Source organism: Thermobia domestica, chromosome 12 (genome assembly GCF_964235325.1).
Source record: "Thermobia domestica chromosome 12, izTheDome1.hap1.1, whole genome shotgun sequence".
In the NCBI taxonomy this organism is placed as follows: domain Eukaryota; kingdom Metazoa; phylum Arthropoda; class Insecta; order Zygentoma; family Lepismatidae; genus Thermobia; species Thermobia domestica.
This window is the reverse complement of record NC_137465.1, coordinates 90033100-90051405: the sequence shown is the minus strand read 5'-3', so window position 1 is coordinate 90051405 and position 18306 is coordinate 90033100. Positions and strand designations below refer to the sequence as shown.

At 33.7% G+C, this 18306-nt stretch overlaps 1 protein-coding gene across 1 annotated transcript in view; it reads right to left on the bottom strand.

The window, feature by feature from the left end:
- Window positions 1-18306, bottom strand: part of LOC145666539 (phenoloxidase 1-like) — an 817003-nt gene that overhangs the window by 67368 nt on the left and 731329 nt on the right. The window contains exons 10-11 of the mRNA XM_081733851.1: window positions 15745-15933; window positions 14957-15095 (exon numbers count right to left, since the gene is read on the bottom strand). Of these exons, the coding sequence (XP_081589977.1) occupies window positions 14957-15095; window positions 15745-15933 (328 nt within the window). The remainder of the gene's footprint in view (window positions 1-14956; window positions 15096-15744; window positions 15934-18306) is intronic.

Sequence of the window (18306 nt, the reverse complement as noted above, 5' to 3'; positions counted from 1 at the left end):
TTGCTACTTGTGGTAATAAATAAATTGTCATTAGAAGACATTACTGTAAAAATTAAGCTTTGTTTCTTCATCCATTGCAAGTCTTAGAAGTCCCCTATACCTCGCCCTCCCGAATATCTATATCGAAAATTTATGACGCTGATATATCGATGTCGATATATTCGCGATATTGAATGTTGATACATGTCCATATCGATATCGACGATGTCCATATATCGACATATCACATAGGCCTAGTTCCGAAAAATAATGCCTGATATATATTGGAATCAACAATCAAAAAACATATATGTTCTTCCATTTCTGTATCGAAGGTTGCTGGGTAAGAAGGTGAACCCGGACAAAAATTTTAAGCCAAAAATTTGCTAAAATACAAGTAACAGAAAACTATTACAGTAGTACGAAATGGATCGATCTGGCTCAACATTCTTCATAAGAGAACAACTCACAAGCCCCTGGGAAATTGAGCATCGTACACCGTGAGCCCACGGTCTTTTATGGCCTCAAATTTAGGGGTGAATTTAATCCCTTTTATGAGCACCTTTTAGGGGGTGTATTCGTTCTCTTTTACGACCACTTTTTAAGGGGTGAACTCGTTCCCTTTTACGAGCCCCCCTGGGAATTGACCACCGTACAACGTGAGCCCATGGTCTTTTACGACCTCCATTTTAGGGGTGAACTCGTTCTCTTTTACGACCTCCTCCATTTTAAGGGGGTGTGTGTACTCGTTCCCTTTTATGATCTCCATTTTAAGGGTGAACTCGTTTTCAACCCCTACGAACACAGAGAAGAGAAGATAACACATAACACTACGTAACATACAGCAGAGGAGATAACACATAAGAGAACGTAACATAACAAGGGTGTATTCGTTCCTTTTTATGAGCATATTTTCCAACCCCTATTTTAACATAGGAGATAACACATAAGATTACGAACACATAGAAGAGAAGATAACACATAACACTACGTAACACACAGCAGAAGAGATAACACAAAAGAGTACGTAACATAACAAGGGTGTATTCATTCCCTTTTATGAGCATATTTTTCAACCCCTATTTTAACATAGGAGATAACACATAAGATTACGAACACATAGAAGAGAAGATAACACATAACACTACGTAACACACTGCAGAACATAAGAATACGTAACACACAAGGGTGTACTCGTTCCCTTTTATGAGCACATTTTTTCAACCCCTATTCTGAACATAGCAGATAACACATAGAAGAGCAGATAACACATAGCACTATTTTAACATAGTTGGTAACATAAGATTACGAACACATATAAGAGCAGAAGACTACATAATATAGCAGGCCTCCATTTTAGGGGTGAACTCGTTCTCTTTTATGAGCATATTTTTCAACCCCTATTTTAACATAACAGAAATGACATAAGAATACGTAACTCATTCCAACCCTTATTTTAATATAACGAGCAAAGATTACAATCGAACACCCACGGTCTACAGATAATCATTTTAGAGGGTGTATTCATTCATTCTCTTTGATGACCATTTTTTCCACCCCTAATGAAATTACATAGGAGAGCAGATAATACATAAGATTCGTTCCCTTTTATGAACACTTTTTAGGGGGTGAACTCGTTCCCTTTTATGATTACTTTTTCAACCCCTATTTGAACATTTTAACATAGCAGAAATGACATAAGCATGTCCTCAAACTACTGACCATCGTGAACAAAGGTCAAACTCGAAAACGAAACAACATATCGAGGTGCTGTTTCCACATTTAGCAATTGGTCATCAAAAAAGTACTGACCATCAAGGTCAAAAATTAAAACTCGAAAACAGAGCCACATTTAGTAATTGGTCATCAGGTACTACATGTCCCAAAATTAGTGGCCATCGAGGTCAAAGGTCAAAATACTTAAAACCCAATAACTCGAAAACGGAGCCACATACTCAGGTGCTGTTTCCACATTGAGTAATAGGTCATCAGGTACCACAAGTTCCAAAATAGTGGCCATCGAGGTCAAAGGTCAAAATACTTAAAACCTAATTACTCAAAAATGGAGCCACATACTCAGGTGCTGTTTTCACATTGAGTAATAGGTCATCAGGTACCACAAGTTCCAAAATAGTGGTCATCGAGGTCAAAGGTCAAAATACTTAAAACCCAATAACTCGAAAACGAAGCAACGTATTGAGGTGTTGTTTCCAAATCTAGTAATAGGTCATCAACTAGTGCAAGTTCCAAAATAGTGACCATCGAGGTCAAAGGTCAAAATACTTAAAACCTAATAACTCAGAAACGGAGCCACATATTGAAGTGCTGTTTCCAAATCTAGTAACTGTTCATCAACTACTACAAGTTCCAAAAATAATGACCATCGAGGTCAAAGGTCGACATACTTAAAACCTAATAACTCGAAAACGGAGCCAAGTATTGAGGTGCTTTCTCCAAATCTGGTAATTGGTCATCAGGTACTACAAGTTTCAAAATAATGATCATCGAGGTCAAAGGTCAACATACTTAAAACCTAATAACACGAAAACTGAGCCACATATTGAGATGCTGTTTCCACATTTAGTAATCGACCACCAACTACCACAAGTTCCAAAATAATGACCATCGAGGTCAAAGGTCAACATACTTAAAACCAAATAACTCTTAAATGAATCCACATATTGAGGTGCTGTTTCCAAATCTAGTAACTGTTCATCAACTACTACAAGTTTCAAAATAATGATCATCGAGGTCAAAGGTTAACATACTTAAAACCTAATAACACAAAAACTGAGCCACATATTGAGGTGCTGTTTCCAAATCTAGTAACTGTTCATCATCTACTACAAGTTCCAAAAATAATGACCATCGAGGTCAAAGGTCAACACACTTAAAACCCAATAACTCGAAAACGAAGCAACGTATTGAGGTGCTGTTTCCACATTTAGTAATAGTTCATCAATCACTGCAAGTTTCAAAATAATGACCATCGAGAACTTGTAAACGGAGCAACGGATAAATTTTGTACAAAGCAGAAAAAGGGAAGGAGGAATAAATTTGAGTGGCCTATTCAATTTTGTACCAACGAGAAATGCCATTTTAACTAGCTGAGAATTATATGTCTTCTTGTACTAATTAAATAAACGAAGGAATATTGTACCAATGAGAAATGTCATTTTTTCTAGACCATGTTCTAATATTTAAACAAACGAAGAAGTGAATTTGAGTGACCTATTCAATTTTGCATCAACGAGAAATAATTGCGTATTTTAAACAAACAATCGGATAAATTTAACCGGCTCAGAAGTTCAATACTATTTTGTACTCTTGAGTGAGCTTTCCAATTTTGTAGCAAGAAGGACCATTTTTTTAAAAAACTAACTCAGAATTTCATTTCATGTTTGTAATACTCAAATTTGGATGAAGTGTTTAGTTTTGTACGAACCAGAAAAGCTTGATTGGATTATTTCCTTAGGTACCAACTGGAAAAAGTGAAGGACCATTATTCAAATAAACGAAGGAATACCAACTAGAAAAAAAGAAGTGAAGTATGAATAAAATTTAGGTGGACTATTTTCTTTTGTACCAACTGGAAAAGAGAAGAAGGGCTACTTTAACTAGCTCATTATGTACTGTTTAAAGAAACGAAAATTGACTATTTAACTAGCTCAGAATTTATGTAAGAATAATTTCGATGTTCTACTTTTTATACCAACGAGAAAAAAATGAACTAGCTGAATATTTAAATATACGAAAGAATAAATTTAAGTGACCTATTCAATTTTGTACCAATGAGAAATGGCATTTTTAACTGGTTCAGAATTTTACTACTCAAATAAACAATGGAATATTTAGTTTTGTACCACCGAGGAAAAACAAAGAATATTGTACCATTTTGGAGTATTCAAATAAACAAAGGAATTATAACTTGTGTCAACTCTAAAATCAATTAAACGAAGTAATGCATTTGAGTGAGCTATTTAATTTGAAAAACCGAAGTTGAGTATTTTATACCATTTTGTATTATTTCAACAAACAAAGGAATAAGCAAAAAAGGATCATTTTATATCATTTTAAACTAATCTAATAAACGAAGGCATAAATATGAGTGAGCTATTTAATTTTGTAGCTGAGTATTTTAACGAAAGAACAAAATTGTACTAACCAGAAAAAACCGAAGAAGACCCACTTTAACTAACTGAGAATTTCTGTACCTTTTTGAACTATTTAAACAAACGATGGAATAAATTTGAGTGGCCTGTCTTTTGTACTAACCAGAAAAATCGAAGAAGGTCCTTTGTACTAGCCCAATGAACGAAAGAACAAATTTGGGTGTTCTACTTTTTATACCAAACAAAGAAGAACCATTTTGTACTACTCAAATAAACGAAAGAAAAAACGAAAAAAAGACCAATTTAACTACCTCAGAATTTATATACTTTTTTTAGGTGTCCTACTTTTTGTACCAGCGTGAAATGCCATTTTAACCAGCTCAATAGTATTCAAATAATCAAAAAACCGAAGAAGGATCATTTTAAGTAGCTCAGAATTTCTGTACTTTTGTGCCATTCAAACAAATGAAAAAACTAATTTTGGATGGAGTATTATTTTTTTGTGCCAAGCAGAAAAAGGAAAGGCGAAGAAGGATCATTTTATACCTTTATGTGCTATTTAAATAAACGAAGGAATAAATTTGAGTGATCTATTCAATTTTATACCAATCAGAAGAAAAGCAAAGAAGGGCCATTTTAACTAGCTGAGTATTTTTGTGCTACACAAATCACCAAATGAATAAATTTGAGTGACCTATTCAATTTGGTATCAACAACAAATACCATTTTAAATAACTCAGTATCTTATACCTTTTTGTGCTATTTAAATAAACGAAGAAAGCGAAGGAGGTCCAATTTAGCTAACTCAGAATTTTATACCATTTTGTACTAATCAAATAAACGAAGGAATAAATTTTTGTGACCTATTCAGTTTTGAAAACAAGCAGGAAATGAAAAGAATTAACATTTTGTACTAATCAAATAACCATATTAACTAACTCAAAGAAACGAAAGAATAAATTTTGAGTGGCTTAAGCAAAGAAGGTCAATTTGTACCTTTTGTGCTATTAAAACTGAGTGACCTATTCAGTAGAAAAAATTTTGTTTGCAATTAAAAAAAAACGCAGAAGATCTTTTTTATGTACATTTTGTACTACTCAAATAAACAAAGAAATACCATATTCTGCTACTCAAACAAACGACGGAATAAGCTCAGAATTTCTATACCTTTTCGTGTTATTCAAATAAACGAAGGAATAAATTTGTGTGACCCATTCACTTTTATAGCACGCCCCTTTTAGTTTTATACCAAACATGAAGGTCCATTATACCATTTGTATTACTCTATTTCATTTTTGTAACAATCAGAAGAAAACAGCTCAGAATTTTATACCTTTGTGGTGTTACATTTTGTATATTTTTGTGTCATCCAGAGAACAATTTAAATTGACTCTCCCGTCACTAAGAAAGGCTCATAAAATATTGAACGTGAGATTTAACAAACCAGAGTTGAGTCATAATTGTGTAGAACAGACTACATAGCAATTTGCGTACTAAAGAAAAAAGAAGAAAGAGCATACTTGATCATTTTGAATCAGCAGAAGAAGAGATTATATCAAAGTAAGAGAAGTTTTCAAATTTCCATGTTTCATACCATCTATAAAGAGTGCTGCAGATATTTAAACAACGTTACGAATGCGTTACCTAACATTTGTATTGCTAGTATAGTGAGAGTCCTAAGGTACTGCGTATTGCTCAACGATTCAATTATTTTTTAAAACTTTTTTCCTCGTCTAAGTTCAAAAAGACAAATATATATATATATATTTTTGCATTTATGTATTTTATTATAATGGAATATATATATCCATTACAGAGTATATTTGGAAAATAATAGAACATACATCATGATGTTTTATATTGCTTGAAACATATTATTAAACACGGAGAATGCATAGAATGCTTTTATTGTAGGTATATAAATAGATGTATCACACTTGATTTGTTTTTGCTGAAGAGTAGAAAAATGACTAGCATGGAAATTGCTTATGTTTCACCTAGAGAAAAAGAAATTCAGTGTGAAAACGAGAAACCTATACTGTTAATCCAGCCGTCTGACCACGATTTGCCAGATGAATTACGTGATAAAGTGAGAATCATATATCCAACACAAGAAATAGAAGAAGTGTATTATTTTAGACGCTATAATAGATATAATGATGAAATACTCCCGGAAAGTGATGATGACAGTGTTTCAAATATTACCTGTTTTGTACTGGAAGCTAATGAGTGTGACTGTACTAGTGAAACTATTAGTGATACATGTGTTATACAATTATTTAATGAGTATACACCAAATTCAGTATTATTATGTGAAGCATGTTCTAAACATAATGAGAATGAAAAAGATCACAACTGTTTGCTGCAGTATGATTACGAATTATTGCAAAAGGTGTGGACGATCTTAATTAAACGTGAAATGAGAGAAAAAATCTATAAACTTTATATAGAGAAGCATTTTAAAAGTTGTAATATTAAGAACACTTATACTTTGGAGAAAAAATTTAATCTGGTATATGAATACATTACAGAGTGTGATTATTATATCAACAAAATAGTAGAAATGTTTTTAGAGAAAGATAAACAATTATTTAATTCTGTAAATGAACACTGAGCCCACTGTAGCATATGCATTTGATTGTGTAAGAATAGAAGAACTTGAACTGTTAACTGGATCAATTTGTAGTATTGTAATATTACAAACATTGGACTCTGGCAAATGAATTGTCAGGGAGAGTCAATTTAAATTGTTCTCTGGATGACACAAAAATATACAAAATGTAACACCACAAAGGTATAAAATTCTGAGCTGTTTTCTTCTGATTGTTACAAAAATGAAATAGAGTAATACAAATGGTATAATGGACCTTCATGGTTGGTATAAAACTAAAAGGGGCGTGCTATAAAAGTGAATAGGTCACGCAAATTTATTCCTTCGTTTATTTGAATAACACGAAAAGGTATAGAAATTCTGAGCTTATTCCGTCGTTTGTTTGAGTAGCAGAATATGGTATTTCTTTGTTTATTTGAGTAGTACAAAATGTACATAAAATAGACCTTCTCCGTTTTTTTTAATTGCAAACAAAATTTTTTCTACTGAATAGGTCACTCAGTTTTAATAGCACAAAAGGTACAAATTGACCTTCTTTGCTTAAGCCACTCAAAATTTATTCTTTCGTTTCTTTGAGTTAGTTAATATGGTTATTTCATTAGTACAAAATGTTAATTCTTTTCATTTCCTGCTTGTTTTCAAAACTGAATAGGTCACAAAAATTTATTCCTTCGTTTATTTGATTAGTACAAAATGGTATAAAATTCTGAGTTAGCTAAATTGGACCTCCTTCGCTTTCTTCGTTTATTTAAATAGCACAAAAAGGTATAAGATACTGAGTTATTTAAAATGGTATTTGTTGTTGATACCAAATTGAATAGGTCACTCAAATTTATTCATTTGGTGATTTGTGTAGCACAAAAATACTCAGCTAGTTAAAATGGCCCTTCTTTGCTTTTCTTCTGATTGGTATAAAATTGAATAGATCACTCAAATTTATTCCTTCGTTTATTTAAATAGCACATAAAGGTATAAAATGATCCTTCTTCGCCTTTCCTTTTTCTGCTTGGCACAAAAAAATAATACTCCATCCAAATTTAGTTTTTTCATTTGTTTGAATGGCACAAAAGTACAGAAATTCTGAGCTACTTAAAATGATCCTTCTTCGGTTTTTTGATTATTTGAATACTATTGAGCTGGTTAAAATGGCATTTCACGCTGGTACAAAAATTAGGACACCTAAAAAAAAGTATATAAATTCTGAGGTAGTTAAATTGGTCTTTTTTTCGTTTTTTCTTTCGTTTATTTGAGTAGTACAAAATGGTTCTTCTTTGTTTGGTATAAAAATTAGAACACCCAAATTTGTTCTTTCGTTCATTGGGCTAGTACAAAGGACCTTCTTCGATTTTTCTGGTTAGTACAAAAGACAGGCCACTCAAATTTATTCCATCGTTTGTTTAAATAGTTCAAAAAGGTACAGAAATTCTCAGTTAGTTAAAGTGGGTCTTCTTCGGTTTTTTCTGGTTAGTACAATTTTGTTCTTTCGTTAAAATACTCAGCTACAAAATTAAATAGCTCACTCATATTTATGCCTTCGTTTATTAGATTAGTTTAAAATGATATAAAATGATCCTTTTTTGCTTATTCCTTTGTTTGTTGAAATAATACAAAATGGTATAAAATACTCAACTTCGGTTTTTCAAATTAAATAGCTCACTCAAATGCATTACTTCGTTTAATTGATTTTAGAGTTGACACAAGTTATAATTCCTTTGTTTATTTGAATACTCCAAAATGGTACAATATTCTTTGTTTTTTCTCGGTGGTACAAAACTAAATATTCCATTGTTTATTTGAGTAGTAAAATTCTGAACCAGTTAAAAATGCCATTTCTCATTGGTACAAAATTGAATAGGTCACTTAAATTTATTCTTTCGTATATTTAAATATTCAGCTAGTTCATTTTTTCTCGTTGGTATAAAAAGTAGAACATCGAAATTATTCTTACATAAATTCTGAGCTAGTTAAATAGTCAATTTTCGTTTCTTTAAACAGTACATAATGAGCTAGTTAAAGTAGCCCTTCTTCTCTTTTCCAGTTGGTACAAAAGAAAATAGTCCACCTAAATTTTATTCATACTTCATTTCTTTTTTTCTAGTTGGTATTCCTTCGTTTATTTGAATAATGGTCCTTCACTTTTTCCAGTTGGTACCTAAGGAAATAATCCAATCAAGCTTTTCTGGTTCGTACAAAACTAAACACTTCATCCAAATTTGAGTACTACAAACATGAAATGAAATTCTGAGTTAGTTTTTAAAAAAAATGGTCCTTCTTGCTACAAAATTGGAAAGCTCACTCAAGAGTACAAAATAGTATTGAACTTCTGAGCCGGTTAAATTTATCCGATTGTTTGTTTAAAATACGCAATTATTTCTCGTTGATGCAAAATTGAATAGGTCACTCAAATTCACTTCTTCGTTTGTTTAAATATTAGAACATGGTCTAGAAAAATGACATTTCTCATTGGTACAATATTCCTTCGTTTATTTAATTAGTACAAGAAGACATATAATTCTCAGCTAGTTAAAATGGCATTTCTCGTTGGTACAAAATTGAATAGGCCACTCAAATTTATTCCTCCTTCCCTTTTTCTGCTTTGTACAAAATTTATCCGTTGCTCCGTTTACAAGCTCTCGATGGTCATTATTTTGAAACTTGCAGTGATTGATGAACTATTACTAAATGTGGAAACAGCACCTCAATATGTGGCTCAGTTTTCGTGTTATTAGGTTTTAAGTATGTTGACCTTTGACCTCGATGATCAGTATTTTGGAACTTGTAGTAGTTGATGACCAGTTACTAGATTTGGAAACAGCACCTCAGTACGTTGCTTCGTTTTCGAGTTATTGGGTTTTAAGTGTGTTGACCTTTGACCTCGATGGTCATTATTTTTGGAACTTGTAGTAGTTGATGAACAGTTACTAGATTTGGAAACAGCACCTCAATATGTGGCTCAGTTTTTGTGTTATTAGGTTTTAAGTATGTTAACCTTTGACCTCGATGATTATTATTTTGGAACTTGTGGTACCTGATGACCTATTACTCAATGTGAAAACAGCACCTGAGTATGTGGCTCCATTTTCGAGTAATTAGGTTTTAAGTATTTTGACCTTTGACCTCGATGGCCACTATTTTGGAACTTGTGGTACCTGATGACCTATTACTCAATGTGGAAACAGCACCTGAGTATGTGGCTCCGTTTTCGAGTTATTGGGTTTTAAGTATGTTGACCTTTGACCTCGATGGCCACTAATTTTGGGACATGTAGTACCTGATGACCAATTACTAAATGTGGCTCTGTTTTCGAGTTTTAATTTTTGACCTTGATGGTCAGTACTTTTTTGATGACCAATTGCTAAATGTGGAAACAGCACCTCGATATGTTGTTTCGTTTTCGAGTTTGACCTTTGTTCACGATGGTCAGTAGTTTGAGGACATGCTTATGTCATTTCTGCTATGTTAAAATGTTCAAATAGGGGTTGAAAAAGTAATCATAAAAGGGAACGAGTTCACCCCCTAAAAAGTGTTCATAAAAGGGAACGAATCTTATGTATTATCTGCTCTCCTATGTAATTTCATTAGGGGTGGAAAAAATGGTCATCAAAGAGAATGAATGAATACACCCTCTAAAATGATTATCTGTAGACCGTGGGTGTTCGATTGTAATCTTTGCTCGTTATATTAAAATAAGGGTTGGAATGAGTTACGTATTCTTATGTCATTTCTGTTACGTTAAAATAGGGGTTGAAAAATATGCTCATAAAAGAGAACGAGTTCACCCCTAAAATGGAGGCCTGCTATGTTATGTAGTCTTCTGCTCTTATATGTGTTCGTAATCTTATGTTACCAACTATGTTAAAATAGTGCTATGTGTTATCTGCTCTTCTATGTGTTATCTGCTATGTTCAGAATAGGGGTTGAAAAAATGTGCTCATAAAAGGGAACGAGTACACCCTTGTGTGTTACGTATTCTTATGTTCTGCAGTGTGTTACGTAGTGTTATGTGTTATCTTCTCTTCTATGTGTTCGTAATCTTATGTGTTATCTCCTATGTTAAAATAGGGGTTGAAAAATATGCTCATAAAAGGGAATGAATACACCCTTGTTATGTTACGTACTCTTTTGTGTTATCTCTTCTGCTGTGTGTTACGTAGTGTTATGTGTTATCTTCTCTTCTATGTGTTCGTAATCTTATGTGTTATCTCCTATGTTAAAATAGGGGTTGGAAAATATGCTCATAAAAAGGAACGAATACACCCTTGTTATGTTACGTTCTCTTATGTGTTATCTCCTCTGCTGTATGTTATGTAGTGTTATGTGTTATCTTCTCTTCTCTGTGTTCGTAGGGGTTGAAAACGAGTTCACCCTTAAAATGGAGATCATAAAAGGGAACGAGTACACACACCCCCTTAAAATGGAGGAGGTCGTAAAAGAGAACGAGTTCACCCCTAAAATGGAGGTCGTAAAAGACCATGGGCTCACGTTGTACGGTGGTCAATTCCCAGGGGGGCTCGTAAAAGGGAACGAGTTCACCCCTTAAAAAGTGGTCGTAAAAGAGAACGAATACACCCCCTAAAAGGTGCTCATAAAAGGGATTAAATTCACCCCTAAATTTGAGGCCATAAAAGACCGTGGGCTCACGGTGTACGATGCTCAATTTCCCAGGGGCTTGTGAGTTGTTCTCTTATGAAGAATGTTGAGCCAGATCGATCCATTTCGTACTACTTATTACTATAATTTATCTTTTATCTCTATTTCTGATTGTCTTCATAAATGAATGTCAGTGCACATACTTTACACAGTATAGCAATATACACTATAATTTTTCACAACTAAGAAAAGTGGAAGATGAAATGCCTGTGATAGTAAAGTGGAATGTTGTACAAAATAATCATAATTCATTGTCCTTATTTCTATCAGTAATTTTTCCACAAACTGAGAGCTACAAGACTAATAGACTAGAAATGAGAGATTTAATACCTTTTTCTCTCAGTTTGTTTTTTATATTTTTTCAGAACTATACGAATATATAGAGGATGCTTGAAAAACTCACTAAGTCACTTTTAAAAGGAATACCAAACATGTTGGTCAAATTAAATACTCAATTTCTAGTGAAACTGTAGAGCTCCGAGACATCTAGGATCGTGTCAAAAATTTAATACATGCTTTCTTTCTGCGTGGTTCGGTTGCAAATTCGGTAGTGTTCATTAAACATACTGATCCGAAATACATTATAATAAACCTAGTAGGTAGCGTCGACTATTTACTTGACCTTCTAGATGGATATAAAACAAACATCTAAAGTTTAGCCTTCAATATAATTCTTTCTATGTCAATGGCAAAAGAAAAAACGAAACTTTTAAGAAGTTTGGATATCTGAAAATCTAATATCGAATAAGCATGTAAGATAACTTCCTAAAAAGTTATATAACAGAATTGTTTTATTTACTAAATTCAGCCATATACTATCAAACACTAATTTCAAAAGTATAATATGGTGCAACTTTTTATTACTGTTAACACACAGAATTATATTTTGGGTGAACTTCGCTCTAGCAAGAAATATTTTCAGTTTGCAAAGAGTCAATTTAAACTTATTACCTCTGCCAGTTGTGTATATTTTAGTATTATGTAATTAACGTTTTATCATGATAATTTCAAAGTTTGTTTTTCATTGTTTTCAGAAATTGCATAATGTAGACAAATCCTTAACACACCTTTTGATGCACTGAAACAACAGCAAATTTGCCAACTCTGAGTGTTAGTTTATGAAAACTACGATTTCCCTATTTCCCCCTTACAGAGGCCTCATTCGATTAGTTATTAGTGGAAATGAAAAATTCTTTTTTCTGCTCCATAGTTTCCAAGCCACTCCAACTAAACAAACTGAAAATTAACGATAGAACATCCATACGTATGAGTTATGAGTCAATTTACATGGTTTGCAAAAAATAAATAAATAAATAAATAAAAATAAAATTGATTTACACCTTCGGCTACATATGGCAACACTGTGTGGTTCCTAGTTTACTTCAATCGTTGTTTCCTAGTTTAAAAAAATATGCGTGAACAAGGCTTCATTTTGGTATAACTATTATTTGTGTATCACTTCAAGTTCAAAAGTTCTACTATCCCAAACTCCGGGTTGCATTGTATATTGGACACCCTGTGCTACAGTTACTATTCAGTCTTACAAATTAAAAACGCTAGAGTATTCAAACATGAAATTTTGGAGGCCTGAAATATTCACAACTAAATGAAATGGACAAAGGAATTCACATTTGAAGTACCTTAGTGTTGAATAATGTAACTATGGTATGACTATTTCAAGTAAATAGCAAAGTTACAAGGGATTGAAAAATTTCACATTTTTCGAAAGGCTTTATTTCGAAAATACTACTTAGTTAAGTATCACATTCAGTCAAGTAGATGGTTTCCAATAGATGTAACAATCTTAATGCCGTTCAGAATAACTAAGCAATATCTCATATCGTTTCAGAGATTTAGGAAGCACGTGTAGAATGAAGCATTTGTCAGAAATTTTAAAAATGATTGTTGTTTTCGTTTGCATGCACAACATTACAGCAAGAAAATTTACTAGTTGTAATTACAAGTTTTCTCAATTACACAATTTTAAGCAGTGTTGTAAACTGTACCAATTTTCATCGTATTTCCGGAACAGGCTGGGATATTAATTTACTTTAAACTGCTTTATGATGTTTATGTTGATTCATAACTACATAAGTAGATATGATACTTTCTAAGTATTTTTAGCGAATCCCTTGTAGCTTTGTTAGTATTATCTAAAATACCTCAAATCATGATCGTACTATTTGACGCTAAAGTACTTTGGACCTTCATTACCACCTCCATCTAACTAGTTTTATATTAATGTGGCGGCAAGGATGTTAATACAAAATACTGTGTCTTAATAAGTATCAATTAAGAAAGAATTGATCAGTCCAGGAACATATTAAGAAATTTCTTAGAATTTGAATGACACGCTCCTGAGCCAATTTTGAATTCAGTTTGCACTAGTAGTTTCAATCTCACATTAAACCTCATCCTTGCTTACGAAAAGTCTATCATATATTGAAAATGGACCGACTCACCTGAGGAAAATTAAATTAAATGTACTTGGTATCACTGTACAATGACTCAGAAATTTAAGAGTTAAAGAAATTCAGGTATGTCCAAATCAATATCAAGTTCCACCTTCATATACGGAAGAATGTAAGCGAGTTATTTGGCTTATTTGGATTTGGACAAATAAGATAATTGAAAAATGCTCAAAGGTGAAAATGTACCAAAGTGAATTTTATCCGTATGTTCTTGCCTTCTTTAAATATGCTTCAATTACACCCTTTGTTAATATGTAGAACTATTTGATCCGTATGTTCTTGCCTTCTTTAAATATGCTTCAATTACACCCTTTGTTAATATGTTAGAACTATTGACAAGAATTATTGTCTATTAATACAATAAATTTAAGGACGAATTTCCTTGTTGAATCCTATTAATTATTTCATCATCTAAAACAAATATTTGAATTTGCACTCAACAAGTTCATCTTAATTAGCTCTGAAAAGTTTATTAGACCAGTTTCAATAAACAAATTCACTTTTAAATACCATTGACTGTACTTCAAGTAGGTTTTCCATGAAGTATTATTGTTTTCGAATATGATGAGTTGAAATTATTATAATGAACTTTATGTCGTTACCCTTTTCAAAGTTCCCACTTACTTGTAAAATGTGATTGAATTTCATCTCTATAAGAAGATACATTCAAAATTTTAATTTTAAATTTTATTTAGTTTATAAATTATAGTACGTGAATTATTTCACATTTACTTCAAAGCAGGAATTAGTTCATAATTGTAACCTCAATAATACTTTTAATGAATTGCTGAAAAGTAATCATTATTTTCTACTATTTAGAGTTAAAATGTTCAAAAGGTCAATTTGTTAGGATACTGTGTTTATTTTCGTTAAAATAGACCAGCTAGCTACTTCGGAATATTTCTTTAGTTTATCTGCACTTTTAGCGAAGCTGAACAAATAAAATCGCCAAGAATTTCAATTTTGCTTCAACTCTTATTTTGACTAAATTTAATCAATCTTGGAAAAATGAAATATATAAACATAGAGACATAGTGGCTTAAAACTAGAATGCTCATCGCCCGTGAAAAAGTTTGATATTACTTTGTTTTAGAGTTTGCATGTTTGAAATATAGTTTATGTTTTGAACTTACATCTGATAACAAATTTATCCAGCTCGATCATTAAGTTCTTTTGGTCGTTAAAAGAAAATGCACGACCTTCTTCATTCTGCTTAGGACCCAAGAAAATCCTTACAGTACCTTGCAAATCTTTCCCTGTTGTATTTTCCACCTAAAAGAAATTAGTACGTAAGTAAGCATCATGTAATAGTATATGTTTTGTTAGAAAAATAATTAAAGTTACTGACCCAGATGTATGTACAACTATGATACAGTACATAAATATTGTGCACACACAGAAAACGAATGTTAGCAGAATTCTGTTATGTTAGCAGAACACAATGTCTAGTAAATAAAACGCACATTTTAGCTTATGATATCCTTAGTTTAAATTAAAACACAAAGACTCTATCGGTTCAGATCAAGTTTGTTAAAATTAATACCGTAGATTTTGGAGTTCTGAGTAAGAACCACAATAAGCATCTACATCAGAATGAATAATTTTATTGTTACGAGGAGCCAAAGTTTTTCATTATTGTTATTTTCCTTTCTACATTCTGGCTTCTAAGATAATTTACGATTATAATGATTGACCTTGAGCATTAATTTCGAGAAATTACGAATAAAACAGGAATTTAATTGAAGGTTTCTTCTTCACCCTACACTCCCATCAATAAAAAGAAACTTTAAACCAATATTATTTAAAAAATGTGAAAATTAAATTTCTTTCCTTACAGTGGATAACTTACTGCCAAATTATATTATCGTCAAATAATAAGCTACTTCACTCAAATGAAAACTTTTTTATAGGATCTACTCACCGTAAAGTTATAAGTAAAAGACTCATGTTGAAGATGAGTGAATCTGACAATTACTTGGCCTTGTCGCATAAAATCAACCCCAGAAGCTAAGTCAATGTCACTTTGTTGCCAGAAAGTTGCGAAGGAGTTCTTTCGATTTCTTCCACTTTGCACTTCTATGGACTGTACTCGGACTCCAGGAAAGTCAAGCTACAAAATTCATATGAGCGTGTAAATATTCATAAAAAATTAAACAATACTGCAATAGATAGTTATATTCTATGAATATACTTAAATATGTTATTATTTTCCTACTTGTAGTGCTATTAGCTAATTATCGAAATATCGTATTTACTGTATGTATAATGCGGACTTCCTCCAATCTTTCTCCGCAGTATGCACGGAATATTTCCACAGTTATATAAAACCATAAGTGCTTTCACTAAGCCAATGCATACAACACTTAGATTTCTCAATAAAATTGTATTAAAATAGAAGTGATATATCGATGAATAGTTGTATGCCATATTTATTAGTGTACATTAAGAGCCTTGGGCGTCGTACAAGTTAGGGAAAAATGAACAACGAGAACATAAAGATTAATTACAGTACAAAATGCAATATCTTCAAGCGCAATGCAACAAGCTGCACGATACGAATTAATAACAATATTAAGTGTTGGAGGATATATTTGACCAACAGATGCGGATCCAGGACGGACTCCTCGGGGTAAAGGGAAGGGACAATGAAACGAATCTAGTCTGCGACCAGGTGGCCTAGGCCTCCCAGTTTTTTGAGTGACAGAAATAATTCAAACATGATTCTACAGTCACGGGCGTCTCTGGCGGGGAACAAGGGGCTCACGTGGAGGTGCAACTTTTCGCCGGCCTCCTCCTTCTAAGTGCAATATCGGCCGAACAAATAGAGATATTGACGTCGGGTCAAAAGGATGTAAAGAAAGTCATGCCCCACCAAAATTATGGCGCAAACAGAAAGAAGCAGAGAGACTTGCACAAGGGGATTCCCCAAAGAGAGAAGGGGATTCACTAAATGAGATGCAGTAGGGGACGTGAAAATTACTAATACGTACAAACGTAAAATGACCTGGTTACGTTTAGCGTTCGTACTGAATGATCGATTGAAACGTGCAAATGGGAATTCCCACTGTAACGTCGTGCAGCAATGTATGCGACAGAATATATCACAAACGAGGTGGTTTCTTGGACCGATGGTAATGCAGGAAGGACAGTATCGCTTCTAAAAATTGCGTTTTACAGCGATCTCCAAAACAAGAAAATGGCGGAATTCGTGGAAAAAGGCGTTGGGTTTTGTTACTCAATGCGTAATTCAATTCAGACACTTTTGATAATAAAGACTATGCACACTTCTACAAGAACACAAACAAAATAATAATTCTATTATTATTATTATAAAGGTAACCAAGAAAGTTCTGTCACATTTTGTGGAGGGTTGTGTTGCACTGACCCTCACATCGTGAGTTGAATGCGAATGGAGATACGGCGAAGATGGTGTGGGTATATCCAACATACTACCTGGTTATGGTAGTTCAGTTACACCATGAACTTGCGTAAGGGCAGAGTGAACATGGAACTTCCACAGAGCATCATAAGGGCGTGTATGCTATACGAGTTCAAACTGCGGTCAAACATCGCTGCAGAGGGGCGAAAGATATGCTTGGCCTCTGGTGAGGGTGTCGTGACCACGCGGACAATGCAGTGGTGCTTTACCAAGTTTAAAGACGGTGACGAAACACTCGAAGACACGTGCCGGAAGACCAACACATGTACAAAATGAAGATCTCCAGGCAGCAATTGAGGCGAACAGTGGCCAGACATGTGAGGAAATGGGACTACAATTCAGTGTGTGGAGAAATCATTCGGCAGCACCTCCATCTACTTGCGAAGCACTACAAATTAGGTCGATGTGTCACATATACTTTGACTCCGCGCTAGAAGGCAATGCGAGCAGACACGAGTGTTTCTTTGCTGTCTCGTCTGAGGAAGGAGCCATTTCTGGACAGGGTATTGACAGAGAGAAACGTATGATGAAAAATGGGTCCTGTATGAAGCTCCACGGCGCCCTCATCATTGGTTAGCACCCCATTAACCTGTTCCACAACAGCCGAAATCGGCACTGCACCAGAAGAAGGTGGTCTTGTGTATTTGGTGGACTGCTCGCGGTATCATGCATCGGGAACTGCTATCTGCTGGTCAGAGCATCAATGCAACTACGTACTGTCAGTAGTTGAGCCGTGTTCAGAAAAAAAACTCAAAACTCTGGAGCCAGCATTTCTGAATCGCAAAGGGGTCCTCCTGTTATGGGACAACGCTAAGTTCCACATGGCTAGGATAATCTCGGACACGATTCTACGCCTTGGATGTGAAACACTATTGAATTTACCACACTCCCTTGACATTGAACCGTCCAATTATCACCTGTCCCATTCATTGGACAATCATCTTAAGAGGACGCCAGTTCAATTCCCTAGCAGAGGTGCAAACTGCACTTGATATATTCGCTTCACGGACCACCAAGTTCAACGCGATGGTATCCATGGTCTTC